General features: G+C 41.5%; 1 protein-coding gene across 1 annotated transcript; it reads left to right on the top strand.

Moving 5' to 3' along the window:
* The first annotated feature begins 941 nt into the window (after positions 1 to 941).
* LOC119183488 (uncharacterized) lies at positions 942 to 20,953 on the top strand. The gene is made up of 5 exons (XM_075868001.1): positions 942 to 1,119; positions 4,590 to 4,671; positions 15,754 to 15,808; positions 20,289 to 20,517; positions 20,829 to 20,953. The coding sequence occupies exons 1-5, from the start codon at positions 942 to 944 to the stop codon at positions 20,951 to 20,953; spliced, it is 669 nt and encodes a 222-aa protein (XP_075724116.1).
* Positions 20,954 to 21,034: the final 81 nt, after the last annotated feature.

The raw sequence follows: 21,034 nt of genomic DNA, 5'->3' as shown, positions 1-21,034 counted from the left end.
GGATTATGCTTCACATGCACGTGCCGTCTCGATCAAAAACAACACAATACATGGAATTGCCGTTTGCTGGGAGTCGTGATGTTTAAAATTTTGAAAAAAAAAATCGAAACAAGACGGGGGGGGGGAGCGTTCTCGGTGTGCTAGTACGCCGCAAGTTGTGCGCTTTTAAACCTGCGTTTACGTAATCTCAATCTGTGCTACGTGTTTCATTTTAACTGGCTATTTGTGAACAGCAGTTCCAACTCCCCACTCCTGGAAAAATAAAAGGACAGAACATATTTTTATTTAATTGACCATTTTCAACCTAGCAGGAAATCTGCAAGGCAGCTTTCCTGCTAGGTTGTTTTCCAACCATAAGAAAAACAAACAAAATAAAGATCTCGTGCTCAGACTGCTTATCTTGCTCACTGTGCTTTTACCACTCCGATTCCAGTGAAGGCACGTGAATGCGACCAATGCGTTGGTGCGACAAAACGATTTTTACTTTGTGGTTGTCCCGTGGAGTTGCCCCACCTCGAACGAAACCGCAGTACAGTGTTCTGGAAAGTGTAACCGCAGATCGTATGGCAGGCAATAGGCAGCCGTAGCTCGTAAAAAGAAAGGATTGGGGCAATTGAGGCAAAAACACAGAGTGAGAAAAGCAGTCTGGGAACGAGGCCTTTTAGTTGGAAAACACCTTTGCAGAAAAGCCAGCTTGAAATTTGCGCATATGGTCAATTCTCGTCGCACGTTTTTTTTTTCAACATTTGTGGCACTTAGATCTTAACTTAAAAAAATTACACTGTTGTGTAATTTTTGCATATGCATATTTTTATTTTATTTTCTGGCCACATCCTTCACAAGCCAAGCCAGGATTAATCCAATCCGCTCTCTGAGTGGCTAAAAGCGTTTTAGCGCCACACGTGTCTTGTTGCGTTGGTGCAGTTATTTTTATATCAGAAATGGCGCAGTTCTGCCTAGTGCGTTTTGATGGTGACGCGGACAAGCGTACAACTTTCGACGTTGTCAACATGACGCGCGTGGTCAGCAAAGAAGATGATGGTCCCTGCGAAGGATCGCAGGTTCAAGTTCGGTGGCGGGACAAAGGGCTGTTTAAGGCCACGCTGATTGCCATATCAGGTAAGCTTGAATTTTGGTTTCTATCATACAAATACCGATGTCACACAAGCTGTTTTGATCACGATCTGGACCGGATTTCGATGGTCGCTCCTGCTCGGACAAATCTTATTCGGATCGAGCCTGGCGCTCATGACAACCCAGTTGCGACCTGGAAGCCAAATCTGGATGCACAGATCGCTGTCGGGCCGGAATGCGATTGAAAGTGACCTTGTAGCAGTGCATGATGTGGATCGGTCATCGCCGGGACCAAAAGTGACCGTGTGACCCCGGTATAACTGGTGGCATTATTACAATGTCGGCCGCGCACCCCGTTGGCCCCGGTGGTATTTCCTGTTGCTAGGATTTTTGCATTGCGTCAGGCCTTCATGCTTTACTTTTCAGTGTAACTAAGGTGTCCCATGAGCACTTTTTATTGCTATCAAGCCTGAATGGGAGAAAATTATCAACACATGTACATCGCGATCTGGCTGACTTCTGCGCCGGAACTGATCTGGATTGATCTGCACAGTGTAGCAGCGACTTTTGTTAATCGTGACCGAGAAATATGGTCTTGATTGGCCCTGATCGTGACCAAACATGCCCGTTTTCACACTGATACTGTCCTGTCAACTGAGGAATGTGAATTTACGTAAGCTCATAGCTGTTAGGGGCTACCTTTTGCCATACCAAGACGTACACCGCGGGCGCTGAAAATGGCGTTAACTTTGTAAGGCCTTATGATCTATCGTAATTTGCGCCGCGTCTCACGGACTAATCAAATCGCATTCATCTTAAGGACATCTGTCACCCTTTCCTAGAACCTAAAACTTAGAAATACGTACTTTTGACAAAAATGTTGCTTACTACACTACAAATGTAACATTTGTAATAGCATCTATGGTTCAGACATATTTTGTACGTCACTTGTAACTAATCCCATGTGGTTCTTAACGTTCACTTAAGTGAAATTCACTTCATAATTGTACATCATCAATGTAAGAGCAATGGCTGGACTTGCTGTGATATATGTTGCAATGTTATGAAAGATACAAAGTCAAGCTAATGGCACCACATTGTGCTTGCTTCCACATTTCAATATACCTGAAAGCAGATTGGAGTTGGTATAATGCAAGTTTATTTCATTATTAACCTAAGATTTTTCTTTTCAAAAGACACTGTTGTTGACATCATCAGCTGAAACGTGAGTAACCCTTTACTGCCTAACGTCACGAATTAATAACATAACAAAAAACTTTGAGCAAGCAAGTAATGGAATGCGTGCCTTCTTTAATGCCAGCTATCAACTACTCATGGGGAATGTAGGTTTTAGCATGAAAAATCTAGCGCTATCTTGTGCAATGTATTGTATGCTAGAATCAATTGTTTTTAGCTGGTGGCAGAGAGTGCGAAGCACGTGCAAGAGCGCTCACTTTCATACTCTTTAATTTTTCTCACATGGCTGACGGGAGTTCTATCTTTGATAATTTTGTTAATTTGGTGTGTACACACTCCAGGTATGGCACATGACATGTTGCGTACTTCTGAAGTACGTTTTTTATTGCGAGATCCTCACTTCCGTGGCATGTGGAAATTTTGCCACGTACATAAAAGTATGCATTAAAGGTACTTGACTTAGATACCTTGACTGTGAAATCATTTAAAGGTTGCTATTTAAAGCTGAAAAGGAAAACAATTTTCATTTTCTTCAGCAGTTTCATAATTTAGGCATTAAGGGGTTAAATTAGATGTGCGGCACCTTGGACAAAAAAATGTTAAGCAACCTAATACATCAACTTGTGAATTATACTTGTGCTTGTGTAGAATGGGTATCTGCCGCAGGTTGCTAAGCCAGACTGGCCTATCGACTTGTGCCGTGGCTCTTTCTTGCCCACAATGAGTCGGGCCTTGAATGATGTTCAATACTATAGGCTGCGTTGCCTTCATACGGCATGTGCTTTGCTCCTTTGTTTAACAGGCATCCAATATGTCTAATGTTTATATAATTTAATACTTAATTGCTTTCAAATAGTGCAGCAATCAAATTAGTGTTCATATAAGGGGTGGTTTACCACCTGCAATCTTTTCCTTTTTGCTATCTAAAAAATATTAGTGCCAGTTCCCACGTGTGAAATCTGCATAAACAACGGAGCAAGTGCCACCACCCTGCAATCGCAGATTGAGTTCTTTCATCATCTTATTCTGTTTTCTTAATCTCTTTCAACGTCGTCTTTTTTCTTTCATAATTTTTTTTTATTTCTGTATATCTTGCACTCTCTCCTTTTTTTATTTCTCCATTCCTGTTCACCCTCACTTTCCTTAACCACACCTGGTTATGCTACACTGTGTATGGTTATGCTATGGTCTACAATCTCACTTCTACATCAGTACTCCTCATCCTTGCTTCCCTTTTCTACCCTTTTGCTAAACTTCTCTATACAAGGCTATATCATGCTGTACCCTCTCCCCTTCCTTCTTTTCTCCTCACCATTACATTACTCCTTACTCAGTTCTTTCCCACCCCATTTCTATATTGTAATATGCATGGCTATGCTTTGCTATAAAGAAGTCTACTGTTAGAAGGGTCGGTGTTTTGACATAAAAACCATCCTGAATAGCGCAACTAAACAGAGTATGCAGTAACAAACAAATAAGCACAGGCGCACACTAACTGCTGATTTTATTGAAGGCAGATTCACACTTTTATACATTTAACAAGCTGCGCAGGCACATCATCACGATAAACAATTTAGATAAAAAAAACAAGGCACAAAAGGAATTGAATTGCAGCAATGCACGGCACAATAGAAATATTGCCTATGTACTACTCACTTGCTTTCCTAATAAAAAGTGCTTTTAATATTTCGTGAGCCGTTTTTGTCCGCTTCTGCCTAGGATATTTTGAAATTAGAATCATAGTTAACAATGTGAACACGCAATACAGTGGTCAATGAGGTGACTTCTCTCGTTATTCAGATTTCTTTGATGTTCTCTACGTCGGTCATTGAAGCAGCACCCCATCTAGCCGATGTATACATATACGCAACATAGCGGTCATGCCGTGCTAGAAGCTGCTTGGCACAAGTTGTTTTCGGTGGTTCATACCTGATGAGTTTTCAGAAATGACGGCTGGCTCAACCTCTCTTTCTAACAGCTCTGCTGTCAGAAAAAAAAATGTTGGCATGTGTATTTGTTGCTAGTCATATATTATACGTGTAGGTGTTGTGTGCATTTGTCAAAAAGTATTAGGGACGCTTGTACCTACTTAGCTGGAGATTGAGTTGCAAAAGGTATACATGTGAACGTGGTAAAATAATATGCCTCTTTTTTTACCTTGCCGCATTTATTCTATTTACTAAACACTGCAGGTTAGACACTAGTTTGGCGGGAGTGCAGTCAAACTCAGTAGCTTTATTGCCACAATGCATGTTTGGTGATAGAGCTCTCAGTAGGATTGTTTCCCATGAAATTCATACTTCTAATACCTATTTCAGAGGACCGTCCCGAGCTGATTAAAGAAATGGATAAAGCCATTGCAGACTATAATAGACAGGCCATGGCAGACCCTAAAAAAATGTAAGTTGTTTTCAATCTATTGTACAGTCATTACTAGCTTCCACAAATTGTTTTGCACAAAACCCAGGCTCACACTTCACTCCCATTCGACTGAAACTACAACAAGAATAAATATAAATTTGTTTCATTTCACAACTTCTTCAAATTAGACTTTAAGTAAGTTATCAAGTTGGATGGTATCGGCTGACACATTCTGTGGGAACCATTATGTACGCCGTTCTCAGGGCACTAGCCCACTCACTGAGGTTTTGTGATCATCGCTGATGGTGCGTATATTTTAGAATTACTCCGCTGGAGCACTGCCTGCCAATTTGCTGCTCTTTCACTTTGCTTAAGTTTATTTTAACACTTTATTATCAAGCAGTGTCATGCAAGCACTCACTCTGTAAGCAAACAGAAGGGACCACTTCTTTGTCTGTTGATGCTTAAGTATTGTTGGTATTGTGTCTTGCAACAGCTATGCCTTTCGTTTATATAGCAAAATAAATAATACAATAATTAAAAGGTTGTCACGCAAATGCACTGTGCATTCTTATACCTTGAAGTGTACCTAAGGATGCTGCTATTCATCATCATCAGCCTGACTACGTCCACTGCAGGACAAAGGCCTCTTCCATTTTCCGCCAGTCAACTCGGTCCTGTGCTTGCTGCTGCCACTTTATACCTGCAAACTTCTTAATCTCATCTGCCCACCTAACTTTCTGTCTAACCTGCTTGCCTTCTCTTGGAACCCAGGCAGTTACCCTTATTGACCAGCAGTTTTTTGCCTATGCGCTACATGCCCAGCCAATGTCGATTTTCTCTTCTTTATTTCAACTATGATATCCTTAACGCTGGTTTGTTCCCTGATCCACTGATCCACTCTGCTCTCTTCTTGTCTCTTAAGGTTACACCTATCATTTACTTTCCATCGCTCGCTCCGTCGTCCTCAATTTAAGCTGAACCCTCTTTGTAAGTCTCCATGTTTCTGCTCCACAGCTAAGTACCGGCAAGACGCAGCTGTTATATACCTTCCTCTAGAGAGATAGTGCCATCTACGTGTCATGAGTTGAGAGTGCTTGTTAAATGTGCTCCACCCCATTCTTATTTTTCTAGTTACTTCAATCTCGTGGTTCGGCTTCGCGGTTATTGCCTGTCCTAAGTAGACGTAGTCTTTTAGAACTTCAAATGCACTATTGCCTATCTCGAAGTTCTGTTTTCTTGCGAGGTTGTTGTATGTTACTTTCGTTTTCTGATGATTAATTTCAAGACCTACCTTTCTGCTCTCCTTGTCAAATTCAGTATTCATGAGTTGCGATTCGTCCCCTGAGTTACTCGGCAATGCAATGTCATCGGCAAAGCACTTGTTACTTAGGTACTCTCCATTAACTCTTATCCCGAACTCTTCCCACTATAGGCCTCTGAAAACCTGTTGTAAGCACGTGGTAAATAGCATTGGAGAGATTGTATCCCCCTGCCTTACACCCTTTTTGATTGGTATTTTTTTGCTTTATAGAGCACTGTGATGGCAGTTGATCCCCTGTATATTTCTTCCGGGATGTTTATACATGCTTCGTCGACGCCCCGATTCCGCGGTGTCTGCAAGACTGCCGATATTTCTACTCAATCAAACGCTTTCTCGTAATATATGAAGGCTATGTGTAGTGGTTGGTTGTATTCTGAGCATTTTTCTATTACCTGGTTGATAGTATGAATGTAGTCGATTGTTGAGTTGTCTCTTCAAAATCCTGCTTGTTCCTTTGGTTCATTGAATTCTAATGCTGATATGTAATGCCCACTAACCTCTCACTTTTTCGTTTACAGTCATTTTTTTTCCCTCACAATATTAAATCCTATATACTATGCCATCTCAAGGTCATAATAGTGTGAGGAAACTATGCTAGTGAACATTATAGAATAATCTTTATTAAAAAGGAAGGAAACAATGCTTATTGAAAGCAGAGCTGAAATGACCAGCAGCATAATTGAGCACAGGCAAGGCACATCATTTTATGTTGGTTCCTATAGCCTGTTTCATATGCTAGCTACTCAGGGGCGGCAGTTGCAGCGATGAGTGGCAGCAGGACGCGTGTATGCAGCTTTATTTTACATGCTTTACTTTTTCATGGCACGCTTTTGCAGTGCGCAGTGATACTTGTGGAAAGCGAGTGTTCGCACAAATCTTTTTCCAAGTTGGCTTGTTATGGTGAGCTTGAGTTTCAGGTTTCAGCAGCCTTCTACATTGGCGACCCAATTTCAAGTGTCTAAACCTTGCATGTTGTAAATATAGTGTGTCAGAGTGCAATTAAACAACCTCCACAGCCATGTTTATTTCTGTTCCAGTCTTTTTTTTTTCAAAAGTTTTGTTCTATGAGCGTACAGTTGGTCATGGAAGAGCACTAGAAAGGATGGGCTTTTGTAGTTTTAGGCTTCCGCGGAGCATTCGGTGGCTTTTCTTCTCGAGTGTTGCAAGGCGTTGACGCGCCGTCTGGGCCGACAACTAGTTGTAAGTGGACTAGTCAATATTGTGAAAGTAGCCCTTCTCTCCACATTATAACTTTTTTAGCACACACAAAATACAAAACAACAAAGAGAGAGACGAGCGCTAACTCTCAACTGATTTATTTTAAAAGGAACAAAACATATAAGTACGTGGGAACCAGCATAGTGCATGTGCAAGTCATGTGACAGGCAAACATAAAAAGAGAGGGCTAAGCAGAATTTAAAAAACTGTACTCCCTATCTGTTAGAGCCACTGAAGGTTTACTGATGCATTTGTTTGTACATCTGTTTATGGAAGGCTCCCGTAAGTTCATGTGTTAGTTTATCTCCATGTGTGAACACTATATCTGTATCGTGAAACACATAAATGCAATGGCATGATTTACAATGCTCTGACAAGTATGACAATCTTTTCTTTGCTAGTGAGTTAGTGTGCTCTTTTATTCGTGTATTGATGCAGCGGCCAGTCTGTCCTATTTACACATTTCCACAGGTTAGTGGTATCAGATATACCACCCCTTCTCGGCATTTCATGAACTTTGATTCTTCTTTCAGGGGATAGCTACGTTTTTTCCCCCCATTTTTAACTTTTTGCCAACAACCTTACACAAAGCCACAAAATAAGAATCAAAGTTCATGAAGTGCCGAGAAGGTGTGGTGTATCTGATACCACTAACCTGTTAAAATGTGTAAATAGAACAGATTGGCCACTGCATCAATATATGACTAAAAGAGCACGCTAACTCACTAGCAAAAAAAAACATTGTCATACTTGTCAGAGAACTGTAAATCATAAATTAGTTGAGGGTTAGCGCTCGTCTCTCTCTTTGTTGTTCTGTATTTTGTGCATGCTAAAAAAGTTGTAGTGTGCATGCATACCAACTCGCCCAGCTATCTGTTTTACAACCATTCTCTTTTTTTTTTCTTTTTTTCTTTTCGGAAAGCTAATGGAGGAGCTGGTCACCTTATTATCAGTCGCATATACACAGCTGGGCTCTCCCATTTAGTTTTGTGCATTTTGTTAGCATTGAGGCGTTGTTGCATTTCACAGCAGTTGTCTGTCAATTGTGCAGAACCCCTTTAAGGTTATAACCACATACTGTTTTAAAAATGTTAATTCCAAACTATTATCATTATGAGGATTTCTTCTTTACTGTGCCTGTGTTGAAGCTTAATTACTGAAGAACTAATTTCACAGCGTACACCTGTATGACTGTTCTTTTTTCGTTGTTTAGAGAAATAATACTGAGAGCATTTTGTACATGATATTTATAATAGATGTAAATGTTTATCTAGCTTTTTGTGAAAACCTAAATATCATATTATCTTCTCTTAATATGTCTATAAAAAAATCTGCCATTTGAAAAATTGCTCCAAATAAGAAGTTCACTGATTACCTAGACATACTAACATGTTAGCCTGTGCTTGAGGAACTATATAAATAATGACTTCACTATAAACAAATTACCTCAAAGTTTAAATGTTTGCTCTCATTTTGTTACTATAGAAAGATAGACAAAGAAGAAGCCAAGATTTGGTGCTGCTTCAAGAACTACAGAACACCGACGTGAGCAGCCTTCGCAAAGAAAACGCGTCTTTGCGGAAAGAAAATGAAAAGCTTCGGGAGGAGCTCAAAAAATATAAACGTAAGCATTATACAGGCTTTTTTGTCACTTACACAAGCTTAATTACTTCAGGGGACTGACAACTGGCCAGAGCATGTCATTAGACTCTGGTAGAAATAAAAGTAGAACTACAGTAAATGGAACCTCAAGTGACCAAAAAATGTGTTCAATTTAACGGGAGTTTCTTTGACTGGGAGATAAACAAGGGTGGAGAATCTAAGTATGAAACCAATTGTGCTGGATGCAGTTCTTGGTAAGCAGCAGTTCCATTTAACAGATTTCGTTTCACTGGGAATCAACCGTAGATTGGTGACAGGTCTTACGATCCTCTTTGCGATTTGAGCAGGATCATATCTTTAAGTCACGAACTACCCCTTGGGCTTGTTGAATAAATTAAGACATCATGAAGACGTACATATGAGGACCTCAACCAAATCTTACAGTTGTGCAACGAAATCTGCAGATTAAAAAATTTATTATAAACGAATCACGGTATTTTCCACTGTGCCATTTTATGATAAAGCACTCTGATCTGTAATTGTTAGGTTGCACTGAACAAAATAGGTTCTGTAAAAGTTTGTTGTCGGTCCCTCACATCTGCTGCAAAAACCTAGTGTAGGCACAATGTTGGGGCATAGCACACAAGCACTTGTGTCCTGTGCCCTTACCTTTTTCTCTTTGCCTATTTCTCGCCGTGAGTGTCAATTACTTAAAATTAGCTTGCCTAAAACAGCGTCTTATTTAGCACGTTATATGTGAGGTCATTAAAAAGAATTCTAGCTATAGCTACGAGTCATTCTTTGTAATTTTCAGCTGCAGTAAGATGAGCACAAAAAATCTTGAAACATTGCTTTATTTCAAAGGTGCTGAACTTTTTTATTGCAGTGGTGGAAGAAAGTTTACAATGTGGTTCAGTTGCAACAGCTTATTTTGTACTGAATATGTGTAATACATTCAATGTTGTCGGTAGAGTCAGCAGTACTAATATATTGTGTTCAGTGTAACATTGCAGAAGTTCAACAACTGTTTGCTGCTTTGTTTGGTGGTGTGCATTATTGCTTTTCATTATGGCTATCATAATCACCTAAATCTCGAGTCATTTACCACAAACCACAAGACTAATGTTGGAATTGTTATTTAAAAAAAAACGTGACAAAGGCACTACCAAATGTGTGACCATTTCCCAGTGCGAAGTAGGTAATGGTAGCAGCTTTACTGTTTCTTGTGGCACTGATGGCGGTGCTTTGCCCAGAGGGAGTTTTTTCCTATAGCAGTTGTTCAATGACTTTCGAAAAAGAAACTGCTGCCTCAGTTTCATATTCTACACAGTTACCACATACCACTAGAGACATAGTGGTGCATGAGAGGGCATGTAAACAGTGCTGTCCTTCTGCTTCAGATAGTGCTCTCTGAGTTTCTTAGCAAAATGGCACCATTTCTCAGCAAGATTTCAGTCGAGTTACTGTGAGGATACAAAAATAAACGCTTTTGATTGGGCTTTTTGTGTAGAAATATGTGAAGCCTTACGTTAACAAAGTGAGGTATTGGGCTACTTGGTTTCTGGAAAAAATTGCGATACAATTTCTGCAGAAAACGAAGTTATAGAGGGGACAAAAAAAGAAGTGGACAGTACAAGCGCAAACTATCAACTGAAGTTTATGAACAAATTTGGAAGAAAGAAGGCTTTCTGGAAAGAGAAAAATCAGTTTACGAAGAGAGTGGGAATCGGCGATCTTGCTCCACGGTTTTCAGGTGCAACACCTGGTGTGATTACAATTACCAGATGTGGTGCTGATTCAAAGTTCTTATCCAAGTATGCTGATTAAAATGCTATTTATGACTTCTGATTAATTCGTTTTCCCGTGTGCTCAGATTTGGGCAAACGTTAAAGAACCCCAGGTGGTCGAAATTTCCAGAGCCCTCCACTACGGTGTCTTTCACAGTCATATGGTGGTTTTGGGACGTTAAACCCCATATATCAATCATCAATCAATCAATCATGAATTAGATTTTAATGGGGGTTGGTACAATGGAGCGGGAACTGATGCATGTGCTTCTTTTGTCTGATATGTATCCCAAATTTGGCGTGTTGTCTTATTTTTTATTTGGCCAGAATTGTGGTTTTTTCAAACAGTGGGCTGCACCCATATTCTCTGCAGTGCATAGAAAGGTTGCCTGCGATGGCTGTCTGCTGGCATGCATAGCGATGCTTTTTGAGCCACACGTTGATAGTTTGTTTCCGCAGCAATAGTAGCACAATTTTTTCCAGTCGTGAAGCCTTGCGACATGCGTAGGGGGAAATCAAGTGTATTGTAATGGGGCGCTTGTCATAGTGAGCGGTATTCTATGGTTTTGTAGATGTATGAAAAAGCTCGGCACTTACTCACATCTCATATTTTTGATATGGGAACAATGAGGCTAGGCTCCATAGTTTGCAGCTACTTACTAGAGGTTAAAGCTTTTTATTAGTATAAAAAGTAAACTGCAGTATAGTTTAATCAGAAAAAGAAACACTGTATTGGTTTGTTGAGGCATACTAAAAGATCCTTCAAAAATTTTTCGGACATCCTTTGACCTTCTGCTTGTCCCATACTAAGGACAGGACAAAACATAAATCCTTTGCAGTGATGATGCCTGTTGCATCAGAAGTGTTTCACTCACACACTTGTTTATTTAGATCTAAAGTTGAAATCACTGCTGGCCTGCAATGGTACGGCCCTCTTCGATTTTTCATGCTGCTTGTTTTACTTGACAATAATTTCCAATGGCAGAGTGGGAGCAAGTTTATTGCAATTACAATATAAATAACAATTTATAATTACAATTATAAAGGTGAAAAACAAATGTAACCATGAGAGAGAGTTGGTGTCGCTCTGTGAAACAGGAAAAGTTGCTCCACCTAAATCTGTGGAGTAGACTTGGACGCAGCATGACATACCCCCTTTCAAGCCCGTAGCCAGCAATATCATTTCTTAAGAAGGGTGGGGGGGGGGGGGGTTCACTTGTTTACAAACACCTATTTTCAATTTTATTCTTTGTAAAACACACTCTACCATTCAAATACGGGGTGGGCCTGCATGGGCCCCTAACCGCCGTATTCATGAACCAATCTTAAGTTGTGGCGGTAAGGATACTTACGAAAGGACGAGGAAAGTGTAAGTGTAAGAAAACTACAAGGTGCATTTCGGGAACCTCCCTTATCCTGTCATAAGGGCACCTTATCAAAGGCGTCCTTAACTCGTTAAGTATAGGCCCTGGGCGTGAGGGTAGGTGAATGTTTGCTACCAAATCATTACCTAAAGCAGTAATAAATTAGCCTTACTGCAAGAATCAAACAACAATAAGCACAGAAGCAGCCAAATGCAAACAGCAGAAGTGTTCGTTTAGGTGCCAGCAGTTTTTGGGGAAATACATATTTTTGGTCTGGCCACTTTGCTGCAACTCTAGTCGACACAGTTTTTTTTATTATTATTTCAACGTCTTGTATGTTTACGTTGTATTCGGTTGTGTTATCGGGCTCACTGCAGCGTTTGCTGTTTTCTTTCATTCTTTTTTTTAAATTTCACTTCATTTATTTCATGATTTGAGTAGCATAACAGCTTTCTTTTTACGAAGTTGCACGGATTGTGGAATGGTGCACTGAAGTGAACTTCACCGACAAAGTAGCTACGCCCTGACTGATTTTGTGAACAAGTACCAAGACGGATGCCGTGTGCCTTCAGAGAAAAGGAAAAACGTGGAAGCAGCTCACAATAGAATTCAACGAACCACACACTGTAATTATGTGAATGACCGACCAAACAACTAGAAAAGTATTTGCACCACTTCGAGAAGTTTTACCAGTACAGTAAGAAGTGTTTTCAACCATAGCAGGTATCCGCTCGACTGAATACTTGTGACATAGTCGGCTACGAGATGTTTACAAGGTCGTTACTTCCAAGTTGGAACGTGCCAACTCCATAAAAGCGTGATGTGATGAGCAGCTGCATGAGACATGGCACATTGAACTCACGACCATGGATATTTTTCTGCAGAAACAGCATAGCGAGCAGATTCTTTACGACACTTTTTGTAAAGCAGGGGCGGCACAAAATGCCCTGTTATAGGTCTCAACCAGGTCCCACCCATCGGTCAGGATTCGCCGTGTCAGTGACGTGTACGCGTACGCTGTGCCGTTCAATATTTACTATTTGTAGCCCACATAATAAACAAAATACGCAAGTTGTCGTCCCCCGCCATGTTGTTTCAGAAAGCCTTAAGGTAGGTCATAGGCTACCTTAACTGAACTTTGCTTAGGTACGAGGAAAGTTCCGCGATAAGTACAAGGTAGGTTGTTGAAACGCACTAAGTGCGGACTTATAGTTAAGCTTGACTCAAGTCATAAGGATAAGGTTAAGTTAGGCTTGTGAATATGGAGATAAGGCTCTGGTTGTGGGCCTGCTTCCTTCAACAAATTTATCTGCTTGGGGGCACCGGCCGTACTGGTGCGTGTGGTTATAAGTTTTCATAGTTATGACATAGAAAATGTACGGCTTGGAAAATATTGCAGCATTGCTTCTGCTGCTTGATAGCAACATCTTCAAGTGGGAGAGCTTGATTTCTTGAAAGATGGAACTTCCACCAGCTGCCTTGTTCAAGTGGTGTTTGTTGTTTTTCAGTTGCGGATATGCAGGTACTGTTCTTTGCCAGGGTAGGAGTTCAGTGGCTGCTTTAATCTAGCTGCCATTACAATTAAACACTGGGAAAACAATGTTATTTTTATCATTATCCTGCAACCTGAACTACCCTGGTATGCAAGGCACCCTTAGCATTGGCCCAGCCCAACGTTCGAACTAAGTAGAAAAATGACAGCATACATATTTACTCACATAATGTGCACACCCCTAATATTTAGTCAGCTTTACTAAAAAAGATTAAAAAAATGTTTTGCACTTTTTGACCCATCCTGTGCGTTCTCGGCGCACGCATGAAGTGACTTAGGACCTTCTGATACTTTGGACGGGTGTGCCCCTCACCGAACAGGTTAGAGCAGTCATGCATACAACGGGTTCCAAGTGCGAAGTCTCTTCTTTCAAAGACTTCTCCCAAACGACGGTCCCAAGAATACCATACCCTAACAGTGTGGCTTACCAAGACACCCACACTTGTTGATGGGTTTTCAGAACTGCTCGAGTTTCTGCCTCCATATATTGCGCCTTCTTTTCTGCCGTGAGAAAGCAGAGCAGACTTGCGACACGGCACAGACTATTCTCTGCATCGAAACGATTTGATTTCTTTTTCTTTTTTTTTAAAGGGACACAAACTCAAATAACAATTTACATTAGAGTGAAAGCTCAATGTATGACAATACCTACAACGACAATATTATCAACAGCAGTGCCCTACTTATAGAGAAATTGATTGATATGTGGGGTTTAACATCCCAAAACCACTATATGATTATGAGAGACGCATAGAGAAATCAAGGTAAATGCACAAAAACACAAGCGTTTAAAAATGATCCCGATGACATCAGATGGACCGCCAACAATTAATCACCAGTGATCGATCTAACTGCACTACATAAAAAACTTTCTGCGCATCAAGAGACTCAATAAAAGGCTGCTTGCTCGTTTATGTTTGATTCATGGAAATAGGAACTGCTGGACGTTACTATTGCGAATTGCGCGAGTGGTTCAAAAATTCAATTTTCGCGTGGGTACACGAGACAGGTGGTGCCATCTAGCGGGGCGTAGTTGAAACAAAAACGCCTGAAATCTCGGAGCTAATGGAGGGAAATTGATCAACGGCCGTTTTTGCTGCTGTGGCTCCCACTGCTTTCGGTCTGCTACTGCTAGCGCAGTAAAGCCGGGCAACGTTGTGCACGGCAACAGTGACGTGAGACGGACTGGTTGGTGCACTTCTTGAGGCGGGTAGTTTAAAGGGCGCTAACCCGATGCGGACCACTAAAACGTGATTCTATTTCAAAATAGGCCCTTCCTTGGCACAAAAGTAACACTACGAGGTTTCTTGACCACCATTTCAACAACCGACGTCGACTTAACAGTTGACTTTAGTGTCCGTTTAATGTCGAGAATGGAGATTCGCTCACACCTCCTTGAACTAAATTCTTAGCTCAGACTTGAAAAATAATAGTCTATTCTACCTTCCTTGGACTTGGGCAGGGTCATGCTGCAGGCTTAGTGATAATAATAATTATTGGGGTTGAGGATCTTAAAGGTCAGGCTTATTGAGGCAGCTTGTACCCATTTTTTGGCCACAGCTAAATGTCACTTCCAATGTTCTTACTGCATCGATTATACATCTGAATTATAGAATGGTTTTGCATGGTCACCTCACATTCATAATCAGGGCTGGACTGTGTTTGCTTGTTGACCAAGGGCAGCAATCGATGCAGCCTGTACTTAATGCACTGCTAGTATAGACACTGATTACTGGCCGAGTTGCCTTTTTAGTCTAGTTGACAAGAATCATCTTTGTATTTTGTTCGGCACCAGCGTTTCATTTAACAATAAGTATTTAGCTGAAATTGTCAGCTTGACATTTTTTTTCACTGGCACTTACATTTACATGTTTATGCTGACAGTGGCCTTTTTTGCTTTATCCAGAACTTGACGGCTATTTGAAAAGTGCCGAAGCGCTTGTCAAAGAACTGTCAAAATGCACTTCTTACCGAAGTCACGGGGAAGTGGAAGAGGAGAAGCGCGGTGCGGCCAAAAAAAAATGGGCCCAATAGACCGGCCTGCCGTGCTGAAACAAATTGTTTCAGTAACGCTGCCAACTTCAGCAGACGCGCGTGGGCCTCAACAGACCTGTGACCCACACCACAAGTCACCGCACCTGCGAGTCACCCCACACCTGCAGGCTGAACAAGAGCAGGGACCATGTTGGGCCTCGAGGACTAGCAGCTGTTCACCAGCCTGCCCTGCTGCAGAAGACAGGCCAGTTTATAGCTGCAGTCTGGGGGCCCAAGCAGGGAACCTGGTTCTGGGACAGCCACGCAGTTGCTGTTCTGTTGGAGTGACCCTGATGTAAGTCTATTTATATAAGGCTTTTATTGTGCACAGGTGTAATTAAAGTGGAGAAAAAGGCTGCGCTGCAAAGTTGAGGACAAAGAAACGGGACTGACACAGTGAAAGTGCTTCGAACAACTGAAGGTAATTGAAAGCAATAGCAAAAAAAAAAGAGGGTAGAGTAACATACAAGGGAGTGGCTACTGGAAGCAAACCACGCATGATCCTACTGGTATGCTATCTATGTCGGAATACACATGCTTTTATCAAACTCCTATTTTTTGCTTATCTTGTTTGTCACGATCTGTAAACATGCCACTTGTCTATCTGTAAGTGCTATCGAAGGTGTTCGCCAAACTTCCCTTGTATGTTACTCCACCCCCCTTTTTTTGGCTATTTGTTTCAATAAACTTCAGTTGTTAGATGCGTTTTCCCTGTGTCAATCCAGTTTTTCGTCGTCAACTTTGCAGCGCAGCCTTTTCCTGCAGTATGTTCCAACTAGTCTCCACACAACCTTTTCTAATGAAAGTGGAGACAGTCTCATTGACCTAATATGAAGGCCCTCGATGACAGTATTTGTAGCCGCTGATTGATAAAAGATAAAGCCCTGTGTTAGCTTTGGTATGAATTAGGTGGATAAAATAATATTTAAGAGGTAAGCATAGTTTTTTGGAAATTTACCTATCTTCTTATCATGCTTGTTAATGTAGGCCTTGTGTGCCGGAGTTTTCAAATGCCACTGTGTAGCTCCATAAAGCTGTCTATTTGCCGCGAGACCAAGCAGAGTCATTCATTGCCTGGCGACAACTGGCCGAAACGGTGAAGTGTGGATTGCTCCTTGGGTCGTCTGCTAGCCACGTCGCGTTTCTATGTGCGCGTAGGTCATGCACATTCTTAAAATGCGGTTTGTTTGGTCGTGTCAGCGCGAATGTAACAGTTTCTACGTATGCCTGAAATGACGTACAAAAGCATTTGATCCTGCTCGGCTGACTTGCATTGTAATAAGATCGGCGAGCAACTTTCCAGAGTGCTGTTTATTGTCGTCAGGCCCTCCACATTCAGCAGAATAATTTCAAAATGGGTGCCGCTTTCTGTGTCAAACATATCGCAAAATGCTCTTGGCATCCTCCCAAACATGAGGACTATTAAATGCTGTGTGAATGCAGCGTTCTATAGTGACTTGACTGTAAAAAACAAAACAAAAAAACGCCACAGGCTCTAGGCCATGCGCTTACGCGCTGCTGGTAGGTGTACAACTACGGCACTGTAGTTTATCGATCATGCAAGGGGGCTTAGTTCTGTTTATCCGGCCCTATAGAAATACAGTCGAACCCCGCTACACGAAAATGACAGGACGCAGAAAAAATTTCGTTGTAGTGAAATTGAAAAAAAAATCGCTGATCTTAGCTAGCTAAACAAAGAAACGTTTATTCTCAAAATTCAAAAGATGTCTGCTGCTTCCTATTCTTTCCCAGCAGCGTCACGTCGTGGTTCTCACCAATGCATAGCGAGACCATGGTGAAAAGCACGCTCAAACAACGCCTACAACCGCTTTCATGAACGAGCCAAACACTTGCATTGACACGTTAACACCAGCTGCTGTCCGCCATCAAAAGTGTCCGACAACGCCGACATGGAGGCAGGGTATCGTGGAGCGGCGACTTTTGCATTATTCTATGCTATTCTTATCATCCATCACTCGCAACTAGTTGATTTTGTTGATAATGCGGAGGAACAGCCTCTGAATAGTTACCACACTGGCCAAGCGCGAAGATAATGATAAGCATAGGAATCGGAAAAGGCATCGCCCCGCGGTTGCACTCAGCAGCTGCGAGAAGGACACCATAAACTGAGGGACTGAGCTTCAGCTTCGGACCGTCTGCGGCTCAAAAGCGAGCCAGAGGCAAAACAAAAGCAGGGCAGTCTCATTGCCCTCACTATCAAGCAATGGCGGCGCCCATGCTTGCTGAACAGCGGCGGTTTCTGGTGGTGGCAACAAGGGTTTTATACTTTGTTGACGCGTTTTAAGGCTCTGAAAATGCATCAAATTGCTAAAGATGGGGTTTTATTAGATAGCAATAAGTATCTGAGCCGGGAATTTCATCGCAAAATTTCGTTGAAGTAGACGATCGAAGAAAAAAATGTTCTTTGTGGCGACAATATTTATGCATAGACTCCTATGGACTGCTGATGGGGAATCGTAAATTTTTCGTTGTAGTGGAAATTTCGCTGAAGCGGTGTTCGTTGTAGCGGGGTTCGACTGTAGTACTATCACATACACTGCGACACATTGGTACCTAAACTGTACTTGAAATACAGTTACTGTGCTCAACTGTGTGCTTAAATATAAGACCGCTTTAAAAAGCCAAGACGTTGAAAATTAATTCAGATTGCATGGCCTATATATAATGTTGCATGATTTCGCTGGAAATTTTATCTTTTTTACATTGTCTTTAGCGTTTATGTGGCATTGTTGGTGACCGACATAAGGCAGTGGTCATTTGTTGTCTGAAAAAAAAAAACATGCTTGTCCTAATAATAATACCAGGCCTTTGTTGTAGCACTGTCATGCACGTAATCCATCGATGAAAGCTAGGTTTTTATATTTTTACTGGTGCAAGAACATGTGCGTACGCGTGGTAAATGCTGTGTAGCGCGAAGTGCTGTCAGCCACTAAGCTTTTCTGTTTAGACTTGTCGACTGTCTCACATTTCATGGCGTACAGAATGAGAGAAAAAAAAATCAGTTGTGTAAGGTGCGAATGGTGGTATTGAAGTAATCGCACAGATAAGTGGGCTAAGATAATTCTTTCTTTCTCTCTTTTTTGTAGTATTCAGATGACAAAGATGTAGATAAATACAGCAGTGCATAGTAGGTGGAACACAAGCTAACCACGTGCAAACAGCACAGCAAAGACATGATTTAGTGCGAAAGCGTGAAGAGTCGCCCAGGGCGAGCATGAAAGGCAGAATGCACTTTATTCTCGGGTAATGTTGAACGTTGCATATGTGTCATGCACCGATTCAGTAGAGAAGAGTGTAACATGAGTTACAATGCCTGAGGCTACGTAAATATAACTGCGTGTAATTTCAAGATTATCGAACGAGCACATTCCAAGCTAGCCTGGCAGAAAGACCCGCATGACATGTGTTCTTTGGCTCAGCAACGTACCACTAGCATTGTTTTGATGGCACTTCGTTTCTCGATTGGTCGATTTTGCGACAATAACTGGGGCAGTTTTATCACAACCACTTTCTTTTGTGGAAGTCTATTTGTTTTGAATAATCGACCTACAATCGCTGAGGCCAGGTAACTACCTGAACACGTACATTCATTGTGATTCTTCTTTAAATGAATTTTTTAAGAGCGAAAACCATTTTATTAAAAATGGGCACACTTTTGGCATATCGCCAATGGTGGCTCGCTGCGCTGAAAGGAACTTACGCTATCATGCCGTGCTTCGAGATGTATAAGACGTTTATTTTCACTTTCTCTTTGTGTTGCTTCTACGTCGGATTCCAAGCTCATTCGTCATAGACCCGTTCGTTATCCAGTGCAGTGATTAGACACAAGCTTGACGACACGAATCAACACACACATCAGTGTTTGTGCTTTCATCGTTTCATAAACTTTGTATTGCGACATTCTGAGCCGAACCAAATGATCTGCTAGCGATTGTAGAATTACATTAAACTTAGAGTGAAGGGAAATAAGCAAGAGTTATTTTAAACACTAATGCACACCTTAGGTGCCGTTGGACAATGGTGTACGTATTCGCTCGTCTCGATTCACATTTCACCCATTACTTCGACAGTTGTCTGTAAATTTATTGCTAGTACTTACTGTATGTACAATGTCCATAAAGAGCTCCAGGCGGTCCAATTTTCCAGAGCTAGGCTTTCACTACGGTGTCATATTGGGGTTTCGGGGCGTAATCTCAAATATTAGTATTAATATTCTTTTTGTCATAAATGTGCGCACTACGGCAAGGACTGCACTGCGATTCATGCATGTCTCATTTTCGTTCCCCCTAGCGTTAGCAACATCAGTCGATCAACCAGTCAGAGCTATATAGCTTGCGTTCTGGCCAGTGGATGGCATCTACAAGTGTTCAACATCAGCAACAGTGCGACATGATGTATATATGCATTAAAGATTTAGTGATGCACTAGAAAATTATTGTTCTTGAAGAAACCAGCTGGCTGCCATGCAGGTGGAGCTACTGATTAGTATGTGCATATTTCCGTAACTAAAACAATTCACAAAAAATGGTGTCTCGATGCATGTGTTAGCAAGTCACCCTCCTAGAGTTTTTAAGTAAGGACCCCAATAGTTTAGATCCCAAAAGTGCGCTTTGCGTGCGTTGACTGTGGGCCTTGCAGGATCGTACAATATTGGCCTAAGGGCAAGCTATATATACAAGAATAATTAATAAAAGCTGACACTTGTCTGCTGCATGAGTTTGGCCTAATTTTCACTTTTTTATATGTGTCCACAGGTTGTGGAACTGCAGCCGGGGAGCTCAATCTTTGTTGAGGCACGGGCACTTCAAGCTGTGCTCCATTCAGCAAAAACATCAACTGCATTGGCCCGGGGGCTCCTCCCTGCAGTTTTCAACAAGCAGGCCCTCCTGACATGCTCAATGAAGGGCCAGAAGGCCAAAGGGGCACACAAGCCCGTGGCCCAACGGCCTCCTCTTCACGCTGCTGCAATCGATGCAATTTTAGGTAAATATATGTTTCTGCTAGTGAATATCGATTATTCGCACTTGCTATGCACTTTAAGGTATAATTTATGCTTGATTGAAGTAATGGCATTTTAACTACATAACCAAGAATATTTCGTTGTAGGGGGTTTGATCATATGCACATATTCAAGGTATAGTGCCAGAACCAATCATTAATTTGTTTTTATTCAGGCCTTGTATTTTCATTATTAGAGGCCATTGCAATAAATTTAATAGAGCTTATTGGCGGGGCTTATCTAATGAGTTTGTGTACACATCATGGTACATGTTAATCTGATTTACTATTTACAGCGTACACGAAAAGCACAGCAATAGGGAAAGGGTGGGACTTCTCTGAAAAACTCCTGGTGCCCTCAATGGGCACGAAGCTGGCAGAGCTGAGAGCTGAAGGAAAAAAAAGTGCAGTCCTCCAATAAACTAGTCGTTTTTACAGCATTATGTGTTTGTGAGTTTTGTAAAAAGAGGAACATGCCTGTGCATGCGTGGTGCTGCCATAC

The sequence above is a fragment of the Rhipicephalus microplus genome, chromosome 1 (genome assembly GCF_043290135.1).
Source record: "Rhipicephalus microplus isolate Deutch F79 chromosome 1, USDA_Rmic, whole genome shotgun sequence".
Classification (NCBI taxonomy): domain Eukaryota; kingdom Metazoa; phylum Arthropoda; class Arachnida; order Ixodida; family Ixodidae; genus Rhipicephalus; species Rhipicephalus microplus.
The sequence above is the reverse complement of the archived record's forward strand: the minus strand, read 5'-3'. Positions and strand labels throughout refer to the sequence as shown.